At 49.9% G+C, this 27425-nt stretch overlaps 2 protein-coding genes across 4 annotated transcripts in view; one reads left to right on the top strand and one right to left on the bottom strand.

Annotated features, from left to right (window-relative positions):
• The window catches only part of CIPC (CLOCK interacting pacemaker), a 32230-nt gene extending 25076 nt beyond the window's left edge, over positions 1-7154 (bottom strand). Inside the window, exon 1 of the mRNA XM_079985625.1 lies at positions 7055-7154. The gene's annotated coding sequence lies outside the window, so the exon portion shown is untranslated. The remainder of the gene's footprint in view (positions 1-7054) is intronic.
• Positions 7155-8296: 1142 nt separating this feature from the next.
• On the top strand, positions 8297-23475 carry LOC307221306 (uncharacterized protein). Of its 3 annotated transcripts, none has more exons than XM_079985742.1 (5): positions 8297-8952; positions 15239-15497; positions 16575-16608; positions 20715-20835; positions 22939-23475. In XM_079985742.1, exons 1-5 carry the CDS (start codon positions 8895-8897, stop codon positions 23244-23246), a joined length of 780 nt encoding a protein of 259 aa, XP_079841868.1. In that variant the 5' UTR covers positions 8297-8894; the 3' UTR covers positions 23247-23475. The 3 variants fall into 3 exon arrangements, with proteins under 3 accessions (XP_079841868.1, XP_079841869.1, XP_079841870.1); XM_079985743.1 differs by having other exon boundaries at positions 15226-15497; XM_079985744.1 differs by lacking the exon at positions 8297-8952 and adding an exon at positions 10109-10332.
• The last annotated feature ends 3950 nt before the right edge of the window (positions 23476-27425 follow it).

Below are 27425 nucleotides of genomic sequence, written 5' to 3'. Positions count from 1 at the left end.
CATGCACTTGCCAAGCCACCAAACAGATACCCCAAGAGGAAACATACAAGCAGGATCCGACCACAAGAGCAACTCTCCCCTCCTGTGGTTTACAGCAACTGGGATTCAGAAGCACCGCTGCCTCTGACTGTGAAGCGCAGAGCAAAGCCATTGTGGGTAGTAGCCACCGATAGCCCTCTCCTCCTCCATCAATTTGTCCAGTCCTCTTTTAAAGCCATCTAGGCTGGGGGCCACGGCTGCCTCCTGTAGGAGGGAGTTCCACAGATTAACTATGCACTGTGTAAGGACTTCCTTTTCTTTTACAGTGGTGCCTCGCAAGACGAAATTAATTCGTTCCGCAAGTTTTTTCTTCTTGAGAGTTTTTCGTCTTGCGAAGCACGGTTTCCCATAGGAATGCACTGAAAATCAATCAATGCGTTCCTATGGAGACCGTCCGGGGCGGCGGGGAGAAGATCGCTTCTCCCCGTTGCCTGCCCCGCAATCTCCGGGGACAGAGGGGAAGCGCGTGCGCCTTCCCCTCTGTTCCCTTTTGAAGCAAGGTGCGGTGGGGAGAAGATCGCTTCTCCCCGTTGCCGCCCCTTGGTTCAAAAGGGGTCCGGGGAGAGAGGGGAAGGCGCGTGCGCCTTCCCCTCTGTCCCCGGAGATTGCGGGGCTGGCAACGGGGAGAAGCGATCTTCTCCCCGCCGCCCCTTGCTTCAAAAGAGGTCCAGGGACAGCGGGGAAGACGCGCTGCGCTTTCCCGCTATCCCCGGAGCTTGCGGGGCAAGCTTTGTTTTGCGAAGCAAGCCCATAGGGAGATGCGTCTTGCGAAGCGGCTAAGAAAACGAAAAACTCCTTTGTCTAGCGAGTTTTTCGTCTTCCGAGGCGTTCGTCTTGCGGGGCACCACTGTATCTGTCCTGAATGTGCCATGTCTTAGCTAAACATGGCAACTGGCATTGGAGATAGAGGGCTGCCAAACCCAGTGATGAGCTGGTGACGGAGCAGGTGACAACAGCCTCTTGCAACGAACTTCTTATTCTACCCGACGACAAACACCTGTGGCCTTGCACCCAAAAGACCTCACCGCGAGAAAGGGAGAAGAGCCACGCAGGGCCATTCCGATCACACAAAGCAGCAACTCAGAATCTAGCCAGGAGTTCACGGAATCATAGAATTGTAGAGTTGAAAGGGACCCCAGGGGTCATCTAGTCCAACCCCCTGCATCGCCGAAAAGGACTGGAGCATTTGGGGAGGGAACCCTCATACGCATCGGGGTAAAGAGCCAACTTACAGCGGCATGAAGCTAGTTGTGCTGTTAATCAGGGCCTTGACCGATCTGGCATGGAAATCATTTTGACGGCCCTTTGAGGACACCATAGATACTGCCTGTTTGCAGCAGGCTAAGCAGGGAAATTTAAAATAGTCCTGGAGTCGACGTGAGAGCTGCATGTCTGGTTCCCAGAACTTTCTCCAACCTCCTTCTGCTTGCCCGGGGCTCGTCCCTGCCCAAAAGCTGTCTTCTTGTTCAACTGGTTCCACTAAATAGGACCCACATGACGCAACCCTCGTTATGAGTGCGAGATCAGACACGGCAGAAGCGGCTGGAAGAGGCAGTCCTGGGCTACTGGCCCACATGCAGAGCTGGGGAAACAAGACACGGTCTGATGAATGGCTATGCATTTGGGAAGCAAAGCTCAGGGCTTCCACCAGCCCCACACGCTAAGGAAGGGTGTGGATCCTTCAACGGGGGGGGGGGGCTCAGGGATTGGCCATGATCTGTGCACACTCCAAAACTAGGGCGCCTGCAAAGAGACGCGTCGACTTGCACATGTGAACTGGGCAGCACGGGTGTGACCTCACATCACCCTGAATACACACAGAGCAGATTCCCATATTCAAATGTAAAGGAATCAAGGGGAACACACCACCCCGTGGCAGAAGCTACAATTCCCATTCTGGTGAACTGGCTGGGGCTGATGGGAGTAAGTGCCTGGAGGGCACCAGGTGGGCAAAGGCTGGTGTGGGCCCAAACATACATAAACACATGCAAAACAGACCTAGGACACAAAATACAACAGGTCTGATCCCATACTGTCAATGACACTAAGCTCAGCAATATTCACAGGGCGCCTGTTGATTTTTTGCAACCAAGCCTTAAAGGTGCACGTAGGGCAATCTGGTTGCTTGTGGCATGCGCAACTTGAGTGCCATGTTTGTCTTCTTGCCTAAGAACGGGCAAAACTGCACCTGCAGCAAGTGCAAGCTGGTTGCCTTCCTGGAAAAGAAGGTACAGCGACTTCAGACCCACCTATTCACACTTTGAGCTACCGGGCAAGATGATGAAATTCTCACTAGACAGGAATGGACTGACCTGGAAAAGAGTCGCAGGTGGGGTGCCCCTAGGGAGAAAGAAGATCGCCCAACCCTGGAGGAATGTGACCCAAAAAGGCAAAACTGTCTGGAGCCTTGCTGTGTCTCTGGAACTACAAAACTGATTCCATTTCCTCACCTCGGACACCGGTTTTTGGCCAAAAGAGAGGAAGAACAGTAGTTTCAAACCCTGGAACAAACAAAGGTTGCATTTCCTGCTGCTCTCCGGAAAAAGGAAGAGACATGTGGTGCTGGCAGGTGACTCCCTACTGAGGGAGAGAGAGGCAGCAGCGTGCAGAGGAAGGACTCGTGATTTCAGCTGTGTCTATACTAATGTACAGAGTATGGGAAACAAGCAAGACAAATTTGATCACTTACAACAGGTTGGCAAATATGACCTAACAGACAGTACTGAAACCTGGTAGGATAAGACTAATGACTGGAATGTAGGAATTGAGGTGATCAAACGAAATAGATCAAAAGGAAGGGAGGAAGAGGAGCATTATATGAAAAGAATGTGTACACTTGTGAAGAAATCCATGACCTGGAGCATGAAAAGCAGATGGAGAGTATATAGGTAAAAATTGTAGGAAAGAGAATCAAGATTGATCTTACTGTGGGTGTCTGCTATAGATGATGCCTTCCTAGAACAGGTTACCAAACATTCAAAAATGAAGGATATTGTAGTCATAGGAGACTTTGACTACCCCGATATATGTTGGAGCGCAAACTCTGCCAAGAATGTAAGATCCAATGAATTCTTCCGTTGCCTCGCTGACAATTTCATTTCCCAGAAGGTAGAAGCAGCAACAAGGGGGTGATCTATCTTGGACCTGGTCCCCACCAACATAGAGGAACCGATCAACAAGGTGGAAGCACTGGGAACCTTGGAAGGAAGTGATCCGTGTTTTCTTGGGTTTCATTATACACAAGCAAGGGAAAAATGAGTGTAGTCAGGCACGCACTCTGCACTTTCAGAAGGCTTATTTCCGAAAGCTTAAGGACAGGGGTACCAACATGAATAAAATGGGGAGGGGCAGTTAAGCAGCTGAGGGGATGCAGGTGACACCAAACTTGGGGGGGGGGGTTAGCTAATGCCATAGAAGACAGAATGAGAATTCAAAATGACCTTCACAGATTGGAGAACTGGGCCCAAAACTTACAAAATGAGTTTCAGTAGGGACAAGAGTGAGGTTCTGCACTTAGGCAAGAACAATCAGATGCACAAATATAGGATGGGGGATACCTGGCTTATTAGCAGCACATGTGGAAAGTATCTAGGGGTCTTGGTGGACAACCAGTTAAACATAAGTCAACCGTGTGATACAGCAGCAAAAGAAGCTAATGCTATTCTAGGCTGCATCAAAAGAAGTTTAGTGTCCATTAGGTCCAGTTGTGGCCGACTCTGGGGTTGTGGCGCTCATCTCGCTTTACTGGCCGAGGGAGCCGGCGTACAGCATGACTGAGCCGCTTCTGGCGAACCAGAGCAGCGCACAGAAACGCCGTTTACCTTCCCGCCGGAACGGTACCTATTTATCTATTTGTACTTTGACATGCTAGGTTGGCAGGAGCAGGGACGGGGCATTGGGAACTCACCCCGTTGCGGGGATTCGAACTGCCGACCTTCTGACTGGCAAGTCCTAGGCTCTGTGGTTTAACCCACAGCGCCACCCGCGTAAGGGAAGTAAAAGTCCCAGTCTATTCTGCCTTGGTCAGACCACACCTGGAATACTGTGTTCAATTCTGGGCACCACAATTTAAGAAAGATGTTGACAAGGTAGAATGTGGGCAGAGGAGGGTAACCAAGATGATCAAGGGTCTGGAAAGCAAGCCAGATGGGGAACGGTTGAAGGAGCTGGGTATGTTTAGCCTGGAGAAGAAGAGACTGAGAGGAGATAGGAGAGCCATCTTCAAATATCCCCTCACATTACAAGGGAGTCCGTTCCACAGCTGAACAACTCTTAAAGTTCTTCTTGATGTTTAGACAGAATCGCCTTTCTTGAAATCTGAATTTACTGGTCCAGGTCCTGCCCTCTGGAGCAGCAGGAAACAAGCTTCCCCCAGAGCTCCATCCTTTTCTACCGACCTGGAAGGGTCCTGGGTTTCAGGCAGGTTGGCAGGAGACAAGGACAGCAGCTTCTATAAGACATTTAGCTGAGACACCTACATTGCCGCGGGTTGGGCTAGATGACCCCTTGGAGTACCTTCCAACGCTTCAATTTTATGGGGTATTTTTGAAATCCGTGATTCCTGCTTCCGCCCACCACCATCGAGGGGTCCTCGCAATGGGTGCCCTCACCTGCCCCCTCCCTTAAGAGGTTCCCCCAGTCCTGAGCCACAAAGCGGACACTTCTCCCAGGGTTATAACCAGGAACAACCACAGAGCCCACCCACCCCCAAAAAAACCCTCAAGGAACACCACCACTCCCAGAGCACAGGGCGGGCAAGGGGGGCATTTAGCTGAACGGCAGTGGGGGCATCTGGGGTAGTAATCATCATCATCATAAATTTTATTTATACCCCGCCCTCCTCAGCTAAGACCGGGCTCAGGGCGGCTAACAACCAATAATAAAAACATGTTGATTAAAACACAATTTAAAAAACAAGATTAAAATACAACATTAAAACATTAGGATGCAGCCTCTTCACAGGAGGAGAAAGGAGAAAGAAAGAGGGGAAGGGAATCAAACTGATTCCAAGCCAAAGGCCAGGTGGAACAACTCTGTCTTACAGGCCCTGCGGAAAGAAATCAGATCCCGCAGGGCCCTGGTCTCATGAGACAGAGCATTCCACCAGGCCGGAGCCATCACTGAAAAGGCCCTGGCTCTGGTTGAGGCTAATCTGACTTCCTTAGGGCCCAGGACCTCTAGGGTGTTGCTGTTTATTGACCTTAAGGTCCTCCGCGGGGCATACCGGGAGAGGCGGTCCCATAGATACGAGGGCCCTAAACCACAAAGGGCTTTAAAAGGTCAAGACCAGCACCTTAAATCTGACCCTGTACTCCACCGGGAGCCAGTGCAGCTTGAAAAGCACTGGGTGAATATGCTCCCATGGCAGAGACCCCGTGAGGAGCCTCGCTGCAGCATTCTGCACCCGCTGGAGTTTCTGGAACAGCTTCAAGGGCAGCCCCGCGTAGAGCGAATTACAGTAGTCAAGCCTGGAGGTGACCGTCGTATGGATCACTGTGGCCAAGTCAGGGCAGGAAAGGTAAGGGACCAACTGCTTGATGCGGCAAAGGTGGAAAAATGTCGCCTTGACTGTTTCTGTAACCTGTGCCTCCCTAGTCCTCATGGAGGAAGGCAAATCATAGAATCAAGAGGGTGGGAACTGAGGGTCATCTAGTCCAACCCCCGGGTGTTGCAGGAATCGCAGCTGAAGAATCCCTGGCAGATGGTAGCCCAACCCCTGCTTAAAAACAGGCAAGGAAGGAAGGCCCACACCTTCGGAGGGAGTCCGTGGGGCTGGGGGGCTGTCAAACCAGACCCTGTAGCTCTAGTGAGCTGAGGATGGTGAAGAAGGGGCTGTCAAATCAGAACCTTTTAGCTGGGGCGGTTCTAGTCCCCACTGAGGATGGAGAGAGGCTGTCAAACGAGGGCCCACAACATGGGGTGCTTGAAGGGGGAGCCTGTTAAATCAGCCCCTGCAAAATGGGGTGGTTCTAACACTCTTTGAAGGGGGTGAGGCTGTCTAATCAGACTCCATGACACGGGGTGTTTCTAGCCCTCACTGAAGATGCTGGAGGTGAGCTGTCAAATCAGGCCTCGCAACATGGGGGTGCTTCTAGCCCTCATTGAGGAGCCTGAAGCGGGGAGCCTGTCAAAATTATGGCCCATGACATGGGGGTGCTTCTAGCCCTCATTGAGGATCCTGAAGCAGGGGGCCTGTCAAATTATGGCCCATGAAATGGGGGTGATTCTAGCCTCCATTGAGGATGCTGAAGTGGGGAGCCTCTCAAATTATGGCCCATGACATGGGGGTGCTTCTAGCCCTCATTGAGGATCCTAAAGGGGGGAGCTCCTCTAATTATGGCCCATGACACGGTTCTAGCCCTCATTGAGGACGCTGCCGGGAGGGGGCTGTGCAATGGTGGCCTCACTGAGGATGCTGAAGGGGGGTAGCATCTCAAATTATGGCCCATGACACGAGAGGGTACTAGCCCTCATTGAGGGTGATGATGGGGAGAGCCTCTCTAATCATGGCCCGTGACACAGGGACGGTTCTAGCCCTCATTGAGGATGCTGAAGGGGGGAAGCATCTCAAATTAAGGCCCATGACATGGGGATGCTTCTAGCCCCCATTGAGGATGCTGCAGGTGAGCTGTCAAATCAGGCCTCGCAACATGGGGATGATTCTAGCCCTCATTGAGGATCCTAAAGGGGGGAGCCTCTCTAATCATGGCCCGTGACACAGGGACGGTTCTAGCCCTCATTGAGGATGCTGAAGGGGGGAAGCATCTCAAATTACGGCCCATGACATGGGGGTGCTTCTAACCCTCACTGAGGATCCTAAAGGGGGGAGCTCCTCTAATTATGGCCCATGACACGGTTCTAGCCCTCATTGAGGACGCTGCCGGGAGGGGGCTGTGCAATGGTGGCCCACGGCGGGCGTGGGGGCGCTTCTCCTCCCCCCTGCAGGGCGCCCCTTTCCCCGCGCCCCCCCCCCCCGGAGCCATGCCCCCTGGGCGGAGTAGGGGGGGGTCTTTACCTGCGCCCTCCTGCCCGCTCTTCCTTCCTTCCCCGACACAAAGGTCGCGGCAGCAGCGGCGGCGGCCGTAGCCCCGCCCCTCGTCTCTGAGCGGCGGCCCCGCCAGCCAATGGGCTAGGCTCTTGCCAGGCGCCCGGGTCGGCCGGGCGGCTCCGCCAGCCACGTGCGAGGCGAGGAGCCCGGTGCGCGGGCACGTGACGGGGCGGGGACAGAACGCGGAGACATGTGCGGGGGCGGGGCCGGGCGGGGAGGCACGTGCAGGAGGGCGAGCGGCGGCGGCGGGGGGAGGGGTCTCGGCGGCGCCCCGTTCACGTGTAAAAAGACCGTTCCGACGTTACGCGAGCGCCGACGCGTGGATTTCCCAGGCGAGTGGCGGAAGGCATCGCCCAGCGACCACCCGCCGTATCTTGCTAACTCACTCATAGAATCGCATGCAGCACGTAGTTGGAAGGGACCCAACTGGAGGGTCATCTAGTCCAACCCCCCGCAATGCAGGAATATTTTTGCCCAACGTGGGACTCGAACCCAAGACCCCGAGGTGGATAGTCTCACGCTCCCACAATTGAGCTATTTCAGCTGTTCCTGGGTTGGCTGATAAGAAAGAAGGAAGTAGAAAAAGAAAAGAAATTGCACGGCTGCAGCTCAGCCAGATGAGCAGGGTTCAAATAAAATAAAATAAAATAAAATAAAATAAATAAAATTAATATCATCATAGTTATTATTTGGAGTCATAACTGTGGAATTGTAGAGTTGCAATATTAGCTAAAGTAAACCTGGCAGGGGGCCAGAATAATAATAATAATAATAATAATAATAATTTTTAATTCAAAATTATAACAAGACATATTATCCAAAAAATATCATCCTTGTTTCCCCCCCCCCATTTTTCCTCCCCCCCCCAAAAAAAAGCCCCCCCCCCGACTTCCCTCAGTTCCTGTCTTTGGTTTCTGTGAGACTGCTGTTTTCTGCATGTTACAAAGTTGTATAGATCCTCAAACTATTTAGCTGATTATTATCAATAAAAAAATTGTGAATGTTTATTCAAAACCTGCCAAGGAGTCCAGTTCGCTTTGTTGCGTCTTCAGATACTTTGTAATAATAATAATAATAATAATAATAATAATGTAATCATCATCATCATCATACAAACTAATTAGCAAACCAAAACGGCAACCAAGTTGGCAAAGCCAGTGTGTTGTACTGGTTAAACTTTAAGCTTGGCACTAGGACCCGGGTAAGACCAGGGCTCACACCCCACCAGTGGGTGTGCCCATGGGGGCCCATCACTGCCTCTTAGCCCATCCTATCTCACAGGGTTGTTGTGAGGATAAAACAGAGGCAGGGGCACCATGCGTGCCACTTTGAGCTCCTTGGAGGAAAGCAGGAGGGAAATAAATCAAATAAATAGTAAAAAAGGAAAAAGTCACAAAACCGGTAGCAGGGAGTAGAAATGGCCCTGCCCGGTGTCTCAGTGAGGGTGAGGGTGCCTTGCGAAAGCGAGGAGCCACCACAGAAAAGGCTCCGTCTCCTCCCCCTTTGCCCCACACACGTATTGAGGCAGCATCCCTGATCTCTCCCAGTCCAACACATGGAGGCAGAATCCAGCCAGTGGCCAGACTGGTTGAACTGGGAGGCAGCCCTCCATACCCACAGCCTGCCTTTCGTGGATAGGTGAAGAGGCTGCTCCCAGCTGGGCTCTGATTGGCTGAGAGGGATGCTGCTTCAGGGATGCTCGGGGATTAGACAATCAGAGCAGCATCGGCTTGTTTTCAAAGCCTCTGCCTGCCTGTGCCAGCCCCCTCCTCGCCACGCTGCCCTCTGATGGGTGGCTCCCGGCGGGATGAGCAGCGCCACAGGGATTCCCACGGGGATCCATCAGGGCTATCTCCGCAAATATGGTGAGTTGCCCCAACTCCCTCCCCCCCCCCCCCCACCCACCCTGGCACTCTGTTCCATCAGGTCAGAAATGCACCTTCCTGCCCCTGGCATCTTGTTGGGGGGCGGGGTGGGAACAAGAATCCATGTTGTTGTTTTTGCTGTTGCCTAGGTCTCCTCATTTTCCCGCACCCCCTCTTTTTAAAAAAAAGCTTTTTAAAGAAATAAACCACTTTTGCTTGCAGGGCTGCTAAGCATTTTGCAAAAGACCTCGAGGTGGCTTGTATCCCTCTCCCCATTTCATCTGCACGACAGCCCTGTGAGGGAGGTTAGGCTGAGGGTGAGGGGCTGGCCCCAACCACTAGGCCATAGCTGTCAACGTTTCCCTTTTTTTATTCCCTTATTCCGAATAGGATTCCTCGCAAGAAAAGGGAAAAGTTGACAGCTAGGCACTAGGCACCCACAGCCACTTCCCAGCTTAATTGGCTCAAAAACCTGTATTTATGTATAAATGTGTATGTGTGGGTATGCAAATTGGTGGAACTTTTGAGTTGCTAGCAAAGTCCCTGTCTAGATTAAGGGATGTTGTTGTTGTTTAGTCGTTTAGTCGTGTCCGCCTCTTTGTGACCCCCTGGACCAGAGCACGCCAGGCACTCCTGTCTTCCACTGCCTCCCGCAGTTTGGTCAAACTCATGCTGGTAGCTTCGAGAACACTATCCAACCATCTCGTCCTCTGTCGTCCCCTTCTCCTTGTGCCCTCCATCTTTCCCAACATCAGGGTCTTTTCCAGGGAGTCTTCTCTTCTCATGAGGTGGCCAAAGTCTTGGAGCCTCAGCTTCAGGATCTGTCCTTCCAGTGAGCACTCAGGGCTGATTTCCTTCAGAATGGAGAGGTTGGATCTTCTTGCAGTCCCTGGGACTCTCAAGAGTCTCCTCCAGCACCAAAATTCAAAAGCATCCATTCTTCGGCGATCAGCCTTCTTTGTGGTCCAGCTCTCACTTCCATACATCACTACTGGGAAAACCATGGCTTTAACTATACGGACCTTTGTTGGCAAGGTGATGTCTCTGCTTTTTAAGATGCTGTCTAGATTAAGGAATATGGAAAGGCAAATGCTACTGCAAGCCTGGAGAAATCTCTGTGACAAAAGTTATGGGGGGTGGGACTCAAAAGTATCTGGAAGTAGCACCCTCTCTGCCCCAGAGGATGCCTGCTTCATTCCCTAATCCCGGCTGCGTAGGATCTCAGGGTTGCGCAAAACAGCACTCTGCACATGTTCAAAGGACCCATGCACCTTTCCTAGCAGTTCATCGTGTCTTTCCCATGACAACGGGTTAATGACTTCTCAACCAGAAGCCAGGAGCTCAGGCTGCGTAAAAATCACCAGCTTAAAATGTGTAAAGGTCGTTCTTTTTCTCAATTCTAATCAAAGCTCGGGGTGTTTTTTGGAGGGGAGGGTGGGGCACATCTAAATGCAGCGTTTTGCAAGAAAGAAGAGGCTAGATGTGTGATTGTTCCCAAGTAGCTGGTCGTTCTGACACTTGCTCTGTGCTGCTGTTAATGGGTTTTGTTCCGTATATTGTCCCGGCCGTCATATTTCATGAGAGGGCGGTATACAGATATTTCTGCAAATAGATAAATATACAAAAGCAAGCAAAGGAACAATGAGGTTATGGGATTCAGCCCTGGAGGAGACGTGCTCAGGCTCAGCCCTGGAAGTAGGTTTGTTGATTTAGCATTTGGGGAATATTCAGAATTAGAACTGAGATTAAGAAGAAGAGATCCCCTTCCCTTTGAATCTGCCGTTTGAGATTCCCAGACTCCAGAGATTCCTAAAGTCCTGGCTAAGTGTAAACAAGTCAGTGTTGTGCCAGCTGCTATGCAGACAGAAATTCAACATGTGGTGGTTGCCTTCAGCCTGAGGGGGGGGGGCGCAGAATGGTTATAGTGATGAGCTGTGCCTGTTGAATTTCTGTCAGCCACACTTTGTGGGTTATTTCATCTTTATTTTTAAATGTCTAAAAAAAATCCACAGCTAGGCAGCTTCTACCCAACAGGGGGCTAATTTTGCATTGTGGCAGGTACTAAATTTCTAGAAAGCAGTGAACGCTCCCTCTCATCCTCAATGAGAGCAATTTATACTCTGGACCTCCTCAGAGGCAGGCACGGCTCCTCTTTCATACATCCCAGGACTCATTCCTGCTGCTGGAGTGGAAGCAAGTGCCAGGATTGAGCCCCAGCACAAATAAATAAGCCCCCACCGTAGGTCATGATTCCTTTATAATTCCATCAGTCTTGCATCTTCTTCCACCAGGCAAGGGATGCAACTAGCTGATTCTGCCCTTGTTGTGCGTCCCATTTCTCACAGGATATTGGGGAGATGAACGCAAAGAGCTTTTCTCACCAGGCAGGGGGGGGAAACACAACTTTCTAGGTCAATCAGGATGCTTTTAAATTACATTTTTAAAAAATCTGCTCCTAGAGCTTTAATTAATTAATTGCATAGTTTAGTTGATTAAACCCAAAGCACCAGATCTCCCAGCTGTGCAAAAGGATCAGCTCACCCCAAACCCTGATGACGAGGGTACCCCAGGCCCAAATTTAGCACAGTAATAACAATAATAATTTTCTTATTTGTACTCTGCCCGTATGACTGAGTTGCCCCAGATCCCCTGGGCAGCTGGGTAATCTTCCTGGCCTGCAAAAGGAAATAACAAAGCTTTTTATCGTTCTGTGATATCGTAATATTGCATTTTATTCCTTCTTCTGCGTGTGTGAGCGCCTTCCGGGGATGACGTGTCGCTGAATGGCCTGCACAGATAGAGTCAACAAATAAATAGCTCTTACTGGTTACAATTTGAGGAGCTTTTAAAACTGGACTGCCAACCACTTCCTTTTTTCTTTTTTCTTTAGTCAGGCCCTGCTCCTCTACCTTCCAAAGCTGTAGGCATTAGCAGCAGACGACATCAGCCTCCAAGCGTCCCTTGAGGATTTCTCCTCCTAAAGGCAGAGGAGCCAGCTGGGGTGGCTTTGGGTTGATAAGTTGGCAGCCCTGTTTCACACACACACAGACCCTCAACCAGTTCTGACTGTGAATTCGCCCCAATGTTTTTCCATCCGCAAGTTCCCCTCCTGCTTGGCAAGAGGAACCTTTTCCTCCACCTTCTGCAAGAGGGAAAAACACTGCTTGAACCCTCTTGGTTTATCTGAGCTGCTCTGCTGCACACTGGCAACCGCAGACCCTCCCAGGTGCCCCTGTTTTCCAGGGACAATCCCAGATTTACTTATTGACTTAAGAAAATGATGTTGTTGTTGTAGAGTCGTTTAGTCGTGTCCGCCTCTTCATGACCCCCTGGACCAGAGCACGCCAGGCACTCCTGTCTTCCACTGCCTCCCGCAGTTTGGTCAAACTCATGTTCGTAGCTTCAAGAACACTGTCCCACCATCTCGTCCTCCATCATCCCCTTCTCCTTGTGCCCTCCATCTTTCCCAACATCAGGGTCTTTTCCAGGGAGTCTTCTCTTCTCATGAGGTGGCCAAAGTCTTGGAGCCTCAGCTTCAGGATCTGTCCTTCCAGTGAGCACTCAGGGCTGATTTCCTTCAGAATGGAGAGGTTTGATCTTCTTGCAGTCCATGGGACTCTCAAGAGTCTCCTCCAGCACCAGAATTCAAAAGCATCCATTCTTCGGCGATCAGCCTTCTTTATGGTCCAACTCTCACTTCCATACATCATTACTGGAACAAAATTATACAGATAGCAAAACAAAGAAGTCTGAGTTAACATTGCCTTCTACCAATAAGAGATAGTAATAACTATTACAATAGTGAAAATACTAAAAATACATTTACTTCACCTTTTGAACTTCTATTCTGGTTACAATATATTACCATTCTATTAGAATCTATTATATCCTTTTATTATTTTATTTCCCAAATTCAACCTAACCCTCCCCTCCTCTCCACTGCTTCACTTCACCTGTGTGAGATTTTCCCGGCATAATATTTTATCTAGTTGCTTTAACAAAATAAAATATGTTATAAATTATAATTACTTCTTTTGTCCTTACATGCTTAACAATTGCCTATTAAGAGTTCTGCTTTAACACCATATTTCTTCATGTATTCACCTATGCATTCCCAATCTGTATAGAATTTTTGATTGGAGCAGCCCCTGATTAATGCAGCCATTTTTGCCATCTTGGCAAACACACAAATCTTAACTTGCCATTCTGTCAATTGTGGTACTTTTTCTGTTTTCCAATATTTTGCCATAAGTATTCTTGCGGCTGCCGTTATATACAAAAATATACCGTATTTCTTTTGTCCTTGGGTATGTCTGTGCAATTTTTAAATGACATCTGAAGGCAGCTCTATATAGGGAGATTTTGTTCAATGCTTAATGTTTTATTATGTTTTTATATATGTTGCAAGCCATCCAGAGTGGCTTGGGAAACCTAGTCAGATGTGCAGGGTATATATAATAAAATTATTTGTAGTAGTAGTAGTAGTAGTATGGAATAGGACATCCCTATTTTCATCGGATAAATGTTTCAGGGTATGAAACTGCCTCCCCCCGGCCTTTTGGGATTATTGCCGCTAGCATTTGATTGAATCCTAATCCCAAAGCGCCCACGAGAGAATTTAATCATTGTTTTAATCTGTTTGTTGCTGTGCATGATGTTTGTCCCGTCGTCGGCCTGCGACAGATTGATGGAAACGGAATCTCCTTAGTAGCAAATTACTCTCTGGGATAAACGAGCCATCCGTCCACTCAGTAATGAGAGAGCCTGATGAACAGCGGAGGAGAGGGCCAGAGAGGCATAATCCCCACTTCCGTCCAAAGGAAGTTGCTAGTCCCCAATAATAATAATAATAATAATTTATTATTTATACCCTGCCCATCTGGCTGGGCCTCCCCAGCCACTCTGGGCGGCTTCCATAAAAACAAAAAATACAGTAAAATATCACACGTTAAAAACTTCCCTGAACAGGGCTGCCTTAAGATGTCTTCTGAATGTCAGGTAGTTGTTTATCGCTTTGACATCTGCTGTAAGGGCGTTCCACAAGGCGGGCGCCACTACCGAGAAGGCCCTCTGCCTGGTTCCCTGTAACTTGGCTTCTCGCAGCGAGGGAACCGCCAGAAGGCCCTCGGCGCTGGACCTCAGCGTCCGGGCAGAATGATGGGGGTGGAGACGCTCCTTCAGGTATACTGGACCGAGGCCCAAGAGGCAAGGGTGTTCTGGGGGTTGGTTTGGATGACCCTTGGGGGTCCCTTCCAACTCTTCTATAAGACTGAGGTTGAATCCTGACAAGACAGAAGTACTGTTTTGTGGGGACAGGGGGCGGGTGGGTGTGGAGGACTCCCTGGTCCTGAATGGGGTAACTCTGCCCCTGAAGGACCAGATGCGCAGACTGGGAGTCATTTTGGACTCACAGCTGCCCATGGAGGCGCAGGTCAATTCTGTGTCCAGGGCAGCTGTCTTCCAGCTCCATCTGGTACGCAGGATGAGACCCTACCTGCCCACAGACTGTCTCGCCAGAGTGGTGCATGCTCTGGTTATATCACACTTGGACTACTGCAATACGCTCTACGTGGGGCTACCTTTGAAGGTGACCCAGAAACTACAACTAATCCAGAATGCGGCAGCTAGACTGGTGACTGGGAGCGGCCGCCGAGACCATATAACACCGGTCTTGAAAGACCTACGTTGGCTCCCAGTACGTTTCTGAGCACAATTCAAAGTGTTGGTGTTGACCTTTAAAGCCCTAAATGGCCTCGGTCCTGTATCCCTGAAGGAGCGTCTCCACCCCCATCGTTCTGCCAGGACACTGAGGTCCAGCGCCGAGGGCCTTCTGGCAGTTCCCTCACTGCAAGAAGCCAAGTTACAGGGAACCAGGCAGAGGGCCTTCTCGGTGGTGGCTCCTGCTTTGTGGAGCACCCTCCCACTAGATGTCAAAGAGAACAACAATTACCAGACTTTTAGAAGACATCTGAAGGCAGCCCTGTTTAGGGAAGCTTTTAATGTATGATACATTACTGTATTTTAATATTTTGTTGGAAGCCGCCCAGAGTGGCTGGGGAAGCCCAGCCAGATGGGTGGGGTATAAATTATTATTATATGATATTATTATTATAACCAAATTGGGTTGCCAATGGAAAGGTCCCGGGGCTCATATCCGCCTGCAAGTCACACCTTCCACCTCTGAAGCTAGTCAGCTGAGATTCCTTGGCCTTGAACCAAAACAAATGCTCTCACGCTTCTGACTTCTATCTCCTTGCCAACCTTGACCTCAAGTGGTCCTTTGCAGGAGGCATCCTTTTCAAGCAGTGGAAGGAGAAGTTCCTCGTCGTCTCGCTGGACGGCAGCCTGCTCATCTGCCCGGATGCTGACTCCCCGGCCGAGCTGGGCATCTCCCTGGGCACCAGCTGCGAGGCCATCCTGGAGGGCAGCGAGATCTGCGACCTGCCGCGTCTTCCCCTGGGGGCCCAGACGGACAGCTGCCTGGGGCTGAGTCTCCGCGACGGCAAGTTCCTTCTCTTCCTCGCCCCTGACGGCCAAGTGTGCAGGTGGGCCAGCCCTCCTTCTGTAGTTTATGACGGGTGCTGGGAACTGTGGCTGCATGAGGGGTCTCCGCAAATTCATCCAATCCCCTTTCAAAGCCATCCAAGTCTGTGCTCGTCACTACAACTTGCAAAGGCTAGTTCCAACATTCCTAGCATTGTTGCACACCATGCAATTGCATAATAGTGTTGCGTGTGACTTAGCTGTAGCATTCCCAAAGCAAGGAAGGATTAGACTCTGATTAATTAAAGATCGTATTTTTCGCTCTATAAGACGCACCCGACCTTGCGCTCTGGAGGCTTCAGGCGGCTACCTGGGCAGCCTGGAGAGCGAGAGGGGGTCGGTGTGCACTGACCCCTCTCGCTCTCCAGGCTTCAGTGAAGGCAACCCGAAGCCTCAGGAGCGCGGCGGGAGTTCTAGCTTGGATATACAGTGGTACCTCGGTTTAAGAACAGCCCTGTTTACGAACGATTCGGTTTACGAACTCCACAAAACTGGAAGCAGTGTCCCGGTTTGAGAACTTTACCTCGGTCTAAGAACGGAATATGAATGGTGGAAGGGCACCGGCAGCGGGAGGCCTCATTAGGGAAAGCGCGGCTCAGTTTAAGAATGGTTTCGGTTTAAGAATGGACTTCCGGAATGGATTAAGTTTGTAAACCAAGGTACCACTGTATGTCTGATTTGCTTGGCTTTGCCCCCGACCTTTCCCCATGAAAACCTGCACTTTCGCACGCAACCGGAGCAAATGTCAATTTGGGTTTTCCACGGATGGCCATTTGCCTTCTTTAAAGAGCAGATTACCGCAAGGAAAGTTCCAGAACAAAAAAAGAGGGGCTGCTTGGATACTGAGCTTCAAAGCGGATACTGCCTTGAAAGATCAAGTGTGGATAAGCCCTGAGTGGAAGGATTTGAACCCTGGTCCCTCCCAGGTCCTGGTCCAACACTCTGACCCTTAGGCCAAGGCAGCTACGGCACCGTAAGATGCCAGATGGGTCAAAGGAGTGATGCTTGCAGGGGCAGAGTACATGATGAGACACAACGGCATCCATAACACAAAATCCTGTTTTCCTTTTTTCCTGCAGAGGGTGGCTCAACATCTTGAGAAAAGTCAAAGAGGTAAGGATTTGAAATGGAAACTGTTGTAAAAACAAAAATTGCCCTTTTCCCTTATGGGGTATCCAAGAGCCCATATAGAGTCCTTACATAGGTTCCCTATTGGTAGGAGAGAATAACAGAGGCCAAACAGAGAATATTGAGAAGCAAAGCAGCTAGTAAGCCTCATCTTTATTGATCTGTTGTAACAGGGTGCTCCCTCACCACACGCAGGAGGGAGGAGGAACCCAGAACAATGTTGTGCAAGCACTTTTATAGACTTTTGAAATTGCCACCATGTAGATCAAGACCACCCCCAGAAACATCATACATACATCACAGAAGGGGTGTAACCTAAGACCACCCCTCGGATACATCATACCTACATCACAGAAAAGGCAGGTCTAAAACAGAAATTTGAATGTTGTTTTTCTCCTGTTGTTTATCTCCTGTCTGGCAGGTTACTTAATTGGATTGCCCGGGGAGCCTGGCTAGTCTTTTGTAATGATAAATACTTAGTTCCTGGGCCAGGTCACAGGGTCACACCCTATTCATATCTTAAATGTGCCCTAAAGACAGGATTTGTGAGGAAAGAGACAATGGGGAGATTTCCCACTTTGACCTTGCGGAGAAAACATTTGCTCAGTTTAGGAGTCAAAATGGTTCCAGGTTGGTCTTCCTGTGCTGATCTATGTACGTGCTTGGTTGGTACACTTATGAACATTAGGTAAAGGTAAAGGTACCCCTGCCCGTACGGGCCAGTCTTGACAGACTCTGGGGTTGTGTGCCCATCTCACTTAAGAGGCCAGGGGCCAGCGCTGTCCGGAGACACTTCCGGGTCACGTGGCCAGCGTGACATCGCTGCTCTGGCGAGCCAGAGCCGCACACGGAAACGCCGTTTACCTTCCCGCTGGTAAGCGGTCCCTATTTATCTACTTGCACCCGGAGGTGCTTTCGAACTGCTAGGTTGGCAGGCGCTGGGACCGAGCAGCGGGAGCGCGAACCGCCGACCTTTCGATCGGCAAGCCCTAGGCGCTGAGGCTTTAACCCACAGCGGTCTTAGATATATGGTAATGTTCATAAGGGACGCAGGTGGCGCTGAGGCTTTAACCCACAGCGCCACCTGCGTCCCTTATGAACATTACCATATATCTAAGACCTCAAAATTCCTATCACAAAACTCTAGAGCACAGCTGGGGAGTCTCAGGCCTGGAGATGGGACAGGATGTGGCCCTCTAGACCTCACCAGGCGGCCCTTGGGACGTTCCCCAAGCCACACCCCCTCGGCTTCCCACCTCTCCAATTTTGTCCAGCTGGAATGCATCCTCCTGGACAAGGATTGGAGTTGCGTCCATTGCCCAATTCCTCCTCCTCCCATGCGGCCCCCATGAGGTTTCCCAGGAGGGATTGCGGCCCTCAGGCTCAACAGGTTCCCCAGCCCTGGGCTGGAGAAAGAGCAGGAGGCAGCTACCAGTTTACCCAGCAACGTCACGCTCTTTGCTGCGGGTTTGCTAACTGGATATTGGTTTCAAAGGGGGAAAACCTTACCAGCAAACCCCTTCCTTGTTCTGTGTGTGTTATTTACTGAAGTTCTCACCCTGGGCCAGCAGGGGGATACTGTAGATAGTTCAGGTCCACATATGCAAATAAGGGATCGAAAGTTACGTTCAGTGATTGGATAGTTACAGAAAATGTTACAGTTACTGTTGTGTTCTAGTGGAGCTCTATATAAGCAGGCTGGCTGAACCCTTCAGTTCAGTTCTGTTCTGGCCTGTGAATAAACAAGAGCTGCTTTGGAAGAATCGCTGTGCCGTCTGATACGTTCGCCCACAACTTAACACTGGTGACGAGGATGGGATCGATGGACAACAGAGCACAGCCAGATGTGGCCACCCTCTGAGCAGAGCTGAATCACTGAGCGAAATCACTGAACAGAACCAATTCAGAGCTGACTGTTCTGGCTAGAGCAATGGGTTCCATCCATCGCCCTTCACGCCGGCATCGGAATCATGGCTTCACTTGTGCCTCTACCGCTGTTTGCGCCAGCCTCTGAATCATGGGACTCCTACCTCGCTCGGTTCGACTGCCACCTCCAAGCCAACGAGCTGACAGAAGTATCAAAGGAGTGGAAGCGGGGCCTATTCCTCAGCCTCTGTGGGCCTGAGGTGTTTGAGACGGCCTGAGCATTGGTTGCGCCTGTAGCAGTCCAGGCAACACCGTGGGACACGATCCAAGAGAAGCTCCGCAACCACTACGCACCAAAGCCGTCCAAGATTGCTGCCCGCCATGCGTTCTACCACCGGAACCAGGCAGAGGGGGAGTCAATCAACAACTACACCACCGCCCTGCAACAGGCTGCAATGCACTGCGAGTTCCGAGACTTAGACGATGCCCTGATGGATCGAATCGTCTGCGGGGTCCGGCACATCCATCTGCAACAGTGTCTCCTCGCCAAGCCAGACCTCACGCTGCAGATCCGCAAGGCCAGCAGCCCATGTCTTGCTAGGAAGCCAGTTTCATATCTTCTTAGCTGCGATTCCTGCATTGCATGATTCCTGCTGATGCAGAAATCATGGGCAACAACAGGCTTGTTGCTGTTTTAAAATCCTTCCCAGCTGCTGACAGAGATGGGTCATTGGCCTGATTTTTCTTTTCTTTTCCTTCTCCTCCTGCGATGAGGCTACATTTTAATATTTTAATGTTCCATTATTTTAATGTTGTATTTTATTTTTGTTTTTAAGTTTGTAATCATTCATCTTGTTTTTATTATTGCTTGTAAGCCGCTCTGAGCCCGGCCTTGGCTGGGGAGGGTGGGGTATAAATAAAAAAATATTATTATTATTATTATTATTATTATTATTATTATTATTATTATCCAGCACTCTTCTTATGGATTCAGGCAGAGGTGGGACAAACTGTAAGGGCATTGGGGGTGTAATTAATTGTTTAGGGGGTTTTGCTGGCGGTCAAGATTCAATTCTAGATTTGTTAATTTTGCAGTTTTGGACTGAAATATATTCGGAGTCGAGAGTGGATTTCATGCTCTTTATTCAGCTCATAGTGGTGAGGAGGAATGGAAGTTCCCCCAGAATGTCTGCTTTATATACATTATTTACACAGAGGGCCCCACGTGATTGGCTAATTCCGGTATTCACCTGTAGGCCAATCAGGTTACGGATTCACTTCCACCTGGAGCTGGATTGGGTGACTCCTGTGGACCAATCAGACTGCTGCATTCTGGATCCTATTGTTCTAGGACCAATCAGACTGCTGCATTCTGAATCCTATTGTTCTAGGACCAATCAGACTGTTGCCTTTTGGATCCTATTCAGCTCAGTACATAACACCCCTCCCCTCCAAGTTCCAGTCCTGCCCGGGAGGTTGCATTCATAGTCCTCAAGGTACGCCGGCCGCCTACATGTGCGTTGCGGCCTGGGGTGTTCCCTGGTCAGGGGTTCGGATTCTGGCTCATGTTCCGAGGATGCTGGCTGTGATGGGGCCGTTTGGTCCGGTGCAACCGGCTCGCTCATAACATGGACATATAAACATTTATTTTCAGATCTTATGGCTTATGTGGGGATCATTTAATTCTGATGTGCAAATCTTGATGTTTTTTATTTATCACCTATGCTGACTTTAGTTGTGTTTTTTGTAATTACAGTCAAACCTCGGTTCTTGAATAGCTCTGTTTTTGAACCTTTCGGCTCCCGGACACCCAAAAAATTAACTGCTCCGGTTTTCGAGTAATCTTCGGAAACCGAATGTTTTGAGTTTCCCCATTGTATTGAGGCTTTCCTAGCTGGATTCCTGCATCTAGATCAGGGGTCAGCAAACTTTTTCAGCAGGGGGCCGGTCCACTGTCCCTCAGACCTTGGGGGGGGGGCCGGACTATCTTTTGAAAAGGGGGAAAAAAATGAACGAATTCCTATGCCCCACAAATAACCCAGAGAGGCATTTTAAATAAAACGACACATTCTACTCATGTAAAAACATGCTGATTCCCGGACTGTCTGCGGGCCGGATTGAGAAGGCGATTGGGCTGCATCCGGCCCCCGGGCCTTAGGTTGCCTACCCATGATCTAGATGACCCTCTGGGGATCTTCCGACTGATTCTCGGCTTCTCTCTGCAGAGCTTCTCCCAGGGATCTCCCTCCAGCTGCAAGCTCCACATCAACTCGCCGGTGAGAAAACGCTTCTGGAAAGGCGCTGGGGGCAGCGGGTCTCGCAGCCCCAGCATGGAGAGACGAGAAGGTAGCGGTTCCAGGGATTGTGTGGGGCGCCAGTGGGCCACATATGGGCATCCCTGTCAGGAGCTCAGCCTACTCTCGAGTAGGACCCTGGTAGAGACACATGCCCGACTGGCATGTTCTCTCCCTCCTAGTCAATAAAAAGCTTTCTTTAGCCTGAACATCACAGCGACCGATGTCAACCGACACTGGCACACTTCGGGATCCACAGAGTTTGTGCATCATGTGTGACAGACCACAGGAACTCAGCATTTTGGCTAATCTACTTTATTTGCATATAAACACCCACGGAGCGCTGCAACATGGCTCCGTCTCTAGCATCAGACAGCAAAGAGAAAAAGAACAAAGGACAATAGTCCCACTTCACGGAACACAGTAACACAAACATCCTGTCTCCATCACTTCCCAATCAAAACATACACCGTCATGTGATAGACAACAATCCCATGACTGCAATCACGGAGCAGGAATTCTAACATCCCCTCTTGGGTCAGGGCAAGGGAGATGCCAATCAGATGGGATTAGCTGGAAGGGTGGCAACCACAATGAACACAGAGGAAGCTGGTTTGCTCTACATTCCTCAAACTGGTGCCTTCCAGATGTTTGGGACAACACGTCCCAGCCAGCCCAGCTGTATCTCCATTTCCTTGTGGAACCCGCTGCCGCAGGAAACAGTGATGGCTACCAAACCAGATGGCTTTAAAAGAGGATTAAGACAAATGAATGGAGGAGAGGACTATCAGTGGCTACTAGCCAGGATGGCTGTGCTCTGCCCTCTACAGTTGGAGGCAGCAGTGCTTCTGAATCCCAGTTTCTGGTGCTGTAAACAAAAATCTGCCCTTTCCCCCTTATGGATAGGGGAATAGGGTGCTCCCTTCACATGCAGGAAAGGAGGAGAACCCAAAACAAAGGTGTGCCTGCCCTTATATAGACATGTTAAATTCCCTGCCCTGGAGCTCAAGACCACCCCTCCATACATCATGCATACATCACAGAAGGGGTGTAACCCAAGACCACCCCCCTCAAACATCATACCTACAGCAGAAATCTGAGTGCGTTGTTTATCTCATCTGACAGGTTACCTTTTAATGCTCACTTGATTGGATACCCTGGGGAGCCTGGCCAGTCTTTTGTAATCATATATACTTTGTTCCTGAGCCAGGTCACAGGCTCACCCTATTCATACACAGACATAAACTTAAGACAGGATTTGTGAAGGAAAAGACAATGGGGAGGCTTTTCCATTTTCCTTTGACCTTGCAGAGAAAACATTTGGTCAGTTTGGGAATCAAAAATGGTTTCAGGTCGGTCTTCCTGTTCTGATCTATGTACGTGTTTGGTTGGTACATCGGGGATTTCCCATTGGTAGGGAGGCTGTATAGTCTTCCGGGTGCTACCACAACAACCATCCACCGCAACTGCCCAGCTAGGCTAACTCTCCTCCAATCCTCTTTCCTGGGTCTCACAGTCTCCTTGAAGATGCCAAGACCCAGGTCTGGGGCAAGTAATCTTTGGTGAGAGAACCTCTCCAGAGATTTAACAATCACAAAATAGGCAGCATAGGAAAGCATGGAAGTTTGGCTGTAAAACGTTTAAAAATATGTGTTTTCTATTGAACCCCAAAGTATTCCCTAGCACATGAATAGACCACACATTTGGTCAGCTATGAAACGGTTTACTTACCAAACTCTTCAAAGGTCAGATTCATGTGGTTTTCCGTACAGCAGTCGTAAAAAGTTGCACAGGCAGTAAAACTTTGCTTGGTAACAAGACGATAAAAGTTCCTAAGCTATCAGGATAGGAGGAAAAGGCTGGAGTTTCAGACTCCATCCTTGTCTGGAACGAAAGAGGCTGGTTAAAGCCATGCAGCTGGAGGGAGCAGGTCAGAGCTCCTCACATGCCAAATCCACATGTAGGCTGAGTACAACAAAAGGCTTCATTGCCCATTTCCTCCCAAGGAGAGGGGAAGTGACATAGGCAAAGCCTGGCAGGACAGCTTACTCTATGGCATTAACCCCTTCATGTGCTAATTAGACTCAAACATGATAGCTATATGAGGTTGGTTACCCCCTCTTACCCCCCCCTTGCCTTTTGCTTCTCTCTCCAGTTGCCAGGTCCAGCCTGTGCCACGAAACCTGCTCCCCACACTGCCTCCGCCACGGCCCCAAGCCCCCCAACACAGGGGTGAAGGCTGCCTGCCTCCTGGTGGGGGGTGCCGCCGCTGGTCCCAGCATGGGTCACATGGTCAACTCATCCACAGCCGGACCCCCTGCGGACCCCCACCCGCCGGACTTCAAGGAGCTGGGCTACCACCCGTCGGCCTGTGATTCCGAACCGCAGTACGAGGCCCCCCTGGATTACGACGGGATGGAGCAGGACTTAGACATGGTGGATTTTGGGGGGTTTGCCTTCTAGGCTCTGGGAGCCCCAAAGGGAGAGGTCTAAAGGGCTAAATTGCGGGCCTTCTAATCTGGAGATGGCAAAAGGGGGTGCTCTGCTCCCTCCCTCTACCCCAGGACTCGCTCGTCTGGCACCCCCTCGCAGACATTTCCTGCACATGCCCTTTGTTTGGAAAGGGTTGGGGTTCCTGCTTCAGAGATTTACCTCCTTTTCCTTTCCCCCCTCCCCCCCTTTTTTTTAAAAAATATTTTTAAAATATTTAAATATTTTTAAAACCAAGGCAACGAAATATAGAAGAGAGTAATGGGATCTTCCGCAAAGAGAGTGGGGAAATCATGAAGAGGGGTTCAACTGAGCACAAAGGACTTTCTCCATTGGAGAAAGCCTAGAGCAAAAGGACTAAAAATAAGCACAAACCACAAGGTTTGACCATGGATTCTTATGGAATTAACCATGTCCATTTGCATTCTGCCGGGGTTTCTTGTCCATGCCTTTTGTTGTTGACGTGAGCAATAAATCCATACCAAACTAGAAGAAAACTACTTAATTATTCTTTTTTTTGCTCTGTCCTCTGGTGTGTTAACTTTTCTAGCAGGGGTGTCTCCCATCCTTTAGAGCACAAAGCAGCCACGTCCACCTGCTTCAGATGTTTCCGGAAACGAGCTATAATGGCTCCGGTTGCGGTAAGAAGATGGGAAATCAACCCTTTAAGCTCCCCATTAAATAGATTTTAAAGGGTGGGTTGGGGGTATGGGAGAAACTTTCTTTCCAATGATCTTCCTGGTTTCTTTGAAAAGTAGTAGCCAGACTTTCTTAACCTTGGCACAGTGCCACCAGTGGTGGAGATAGGGTCCTGCTCTCCCCCTGTTTTAAAATCTTTGTTATCAGGAGAGCTGTGGTCTGTAGCTGTAGGTTCCAGGTCGTAAAGGGGTGCGTGGGCCAAATCCCCACCACAGCTAGAGTCCCGGACAGATAGCCATCCATCCTGTTATGTACTGAGTCGAATAGGATCCAAACTGCAGCAGTCTGATTGGTCCTAGAACAATAGGATCCAAAAGGCGGCAGTCTGATTGGTCCTAGAACAATAGGATTCAGAATGCAGCAGTCTGATTGGTCCTAGAACAATGCAGCAGTATGATTGGTTGGCAGGAACCACCCAATCATGCTCCAGATAGAAGTGAATCCACAACCTGATTGGCTTACAGTAGAATTCCGGAATTAGCCAATCATGTGCAGCCCATTGTGTAAATAATGTATATAAAGCAGATACTTTGAGGGGACTTTCATTCATTCCTCCTCACCACTATGAGCTGAATAAAGAGCATGAAATCACTTTGCGACTCTGAGTATATTTCACATCCTCTCTTTGAAAAGTAAGGAAAATCTGCCACCGTCTGAGGATTCCAAGGACCCTTCACCCAGTCTAAGATGCATAAAGGACATTCCACATTCCCTTTGTTTTTTCTAGCTCAGGGCTTTCTAGCTCAGGGCTTCTATTCTGTATTCTGCTTACGACCAGCAGGCCAGTCTCTGCACAACAGAATAAAGGTAAAGGTAAAGGGATCCCTGACCGTTACGTCCAGTCGCAGATGACTGGGGTTGCAGCGCTCATATCACTTTATTGGCCAAGGTAGCTGGCGTACAGCTTCCGGGTCATGTGGCCATCATGACTAAGCTGCTTCTGGCGAACCAGAGCAGCGCACGGAAATGCCGTTTACCTTCCCGCCGGAGCGGTACCTATTTATCTACTTGCACTTTGACGTGCTTTCGAAATGCTAGGTGGGCAGGAGCAGGGACCGAGCAACGGGAGTTCTCCCCGTTGCGGGGATTCGAACTACCGACCTTCTGATCAGCAAGTCCTAGGCTCTGTGGTTTAACCCACAGTGCCACCCGCGTCCCTCGCACAACAGAATAAATGCATACAAATCTGACATCAGAAATGGCAGTATCTGAAAATCTTTGCATTCTCCCAGGAGGACCCTGTGTTTCTGACCTCAGCATGGCAGTTCTTGATTTCCAGGAAGAGACTCCAACATCAAACTGCTGAATTGCAACGTTTATGGAAGTTGGATTCTATCGCCTCCGGCTTACATTGAGATAATGGCTCCCTGTGCACTACTACAGCTATTGATTGACTTAGCAATGTTTGGGTGATTGTGTCATCGCTTATTAGCAATTACTGCTGTTGTGAAACGTCACTAGACGCATCACGAACTTGACATAGAGTTGGCACACGTTCCATTGCCATTCCACACAAGCACATTGTGTGCAAAGCATACATAAACCGGCCAATTGCAGATAACACATAATGAACCTGTTTGCCTTTGAGACGCCATGGGAATTCGTAGCTGTAATGCATAATGCAGCGCTATGGGAGAACTGCTCAAAAGACGTCAGATCTCTCAATAATTTCTCGGAACTTTGCCATTAATATAGCATCCCTAGTGTGGAGATTTTGATCTAGAAAGAGCCTTTCTATCCTAGAAAGACTGGTGACTGGGAGCAGCCACCGAGACCATATAACACCAGTCTTGAAAGACCTACATTAGCTCCCAGTACATTTCTGAGCACAATTCGATGTGATGGTGCTGACCTTTAAAGCCCTAAACGGCCTCGGTCCAGTATACCTGAAGGAGCGTCTCCACCCCCATCGTTCTGCCCAGACACTGAGGTCCAGCTCCAAGGGCCTTCTGGCAGTTCCCTCATTGCGAGAAGCCAAGTTACAGGGAACCAGGCAGAGAGCCTTCTCAGTGGTGGCACCTGCCCTATGGAACGCCCTCCCACCAGATGTCAAAGAGAACAACAACTACTAGACTTTTAGAAGACATCCCTTTTTAGGGAAGCTTTTAATGTTTAATGGGTTATTGTATTTTAATATTCTGTTGGAAGCTGCCCAGAGTGGCTGGGGAGACCCAGCCAGATGGGCGGGGTATAAATAATGTATTATTATTATTATTATTATTATTATTATTTATTGAAAAACCAAAAACCCATTGGTAAGGCCCTCCAGCAGCTGGGTGGGTGGGCGGGTTGGTCATTCATTCATTCATTCATTCATTCATTCATTCATTCATTCCATGCATCCATCCATCCATCCATTCAGATGTGGGGTGCTCAGCCTCTCCTGGTCTAAATTCCACCACTGATTGAGTTTTCTCAGACTTGTTCAGCCACGACAAGTGCTTTGGACTGCCCCTCCCATCAGACCCAGCATCATACGGCTGTGCAAACTGGGGCTGATGGCTGTGGGATGTAATCCACTGGAGTGGTCAAGCACAACATTACCTGTTTTGCTAGAGTGGACATGCAGGGATTGTTGGTCCAGCCAGTCGAACTTCCTGTTACACCTGGTTGGAGCATCTTTCCTTTGCATGTGACCAGTAGGTGGGCGTGATCTTTCCAGACCTGTTAAAAGGCCAAGTCACGTAGCCACTTCCCTCTCAGCCAGCAGTCCCTGGGCAGTGGCAGAGGAAGGGGTGTGTGGGGTGTATGGGCCACCCCGGGTGTCATCACAGGGTGGGGTGCGACAATATGACAAAAATATGAATTTAGAAATAAACTGGGCTCATGAAACTTTTTAGTTCAGTCAACAAACATAACAAAACGCAGCTGGCATTGGGCGCCACATCACGGGGGCTGGCACTTACCTCTGGGGCCTGCAGTGTGCCCAAACCACGCATCTCTCCTGGGAGTGACATTGTGGCTTGGGTGCCTGCAGGCTCCGCACTGCCTGAAACGGCAGCATGGGACTTGCGTCTGCCCTCTGCCTCGCCCTACCACAGAGGGGGAGGCGGCGGAGAGGCTCCACGCAGCTCGCCCCACCCCCATGGGTGGATTACCCCACCCCCAGCTGCAGGACACATGCACCACAACCAGCATCAGGTCCATTTGTGGCCGACTCTGGGGTTGCGGCACTCATCTCACTTTATTGGCCGTGGGAGCCGGCGTACAGCTTCCGGGTCATGTGGCCAGCATGACTAAGCCACATCTGGCGAACCAGAGCAGCGCACGGAAACGCCATTTACCTTCCCGCCGGAGCGATACCTATTTATCTACTTGCACTTTGACGTGCTTTCGAACTGCTAGGTGGGCAGGAGCAGAGACCGAGCAACGGGAGTTCACCCCGTGGCGGGGATTCAAACCACCGACCTTCTGATTGGCAAGAGGCTCAGTGGTTTAACCCACAGTGCCACC

This window comes from Podarcis cretensis (genome assembly GCF_951804945.1).
Source record: "Podarcis cretensis genome assembly, chromosome: 8".
NCBI classification, from domain to species: domain Eukaryota; kingdom Metazoa; phylum Chordata; class Lepidosauria; order Squamata; family Lacertidae; genus Podarcis; species Podarcis cretensis.
The sequence above is the reverse complement of the archived record's forward strand: the minus strand, read 5'-3'. Positions and strand labels throughout refer to the sequence as shown.

Excerpts from the sequence above, each read along its gene's own strand:
- LOC307221306 (XM_079985742.1), top strand. The coding sequence starts at position 8,895 with ATGAGCAGCGCCACAGGGATTCCCACGGGGATCCATCAGGGCTATCTC. Across the intron at positions 8,953-15,238 it reads GGGCTATCTCCGCAAATATG|GAGGCATCCTTTTCAAGCAG; the intron begins GTGAGTTGCCCC and ends GGTCCTTTGCAG. Across the intron at positions 16,609-20,714 it reads TCTTGAGAAAAGTCAAAGAG|AGCTTCTCCCAGGGATCTCC; the intron begins GTAAGGATTTGA and ends TTCTCTCTGCAG.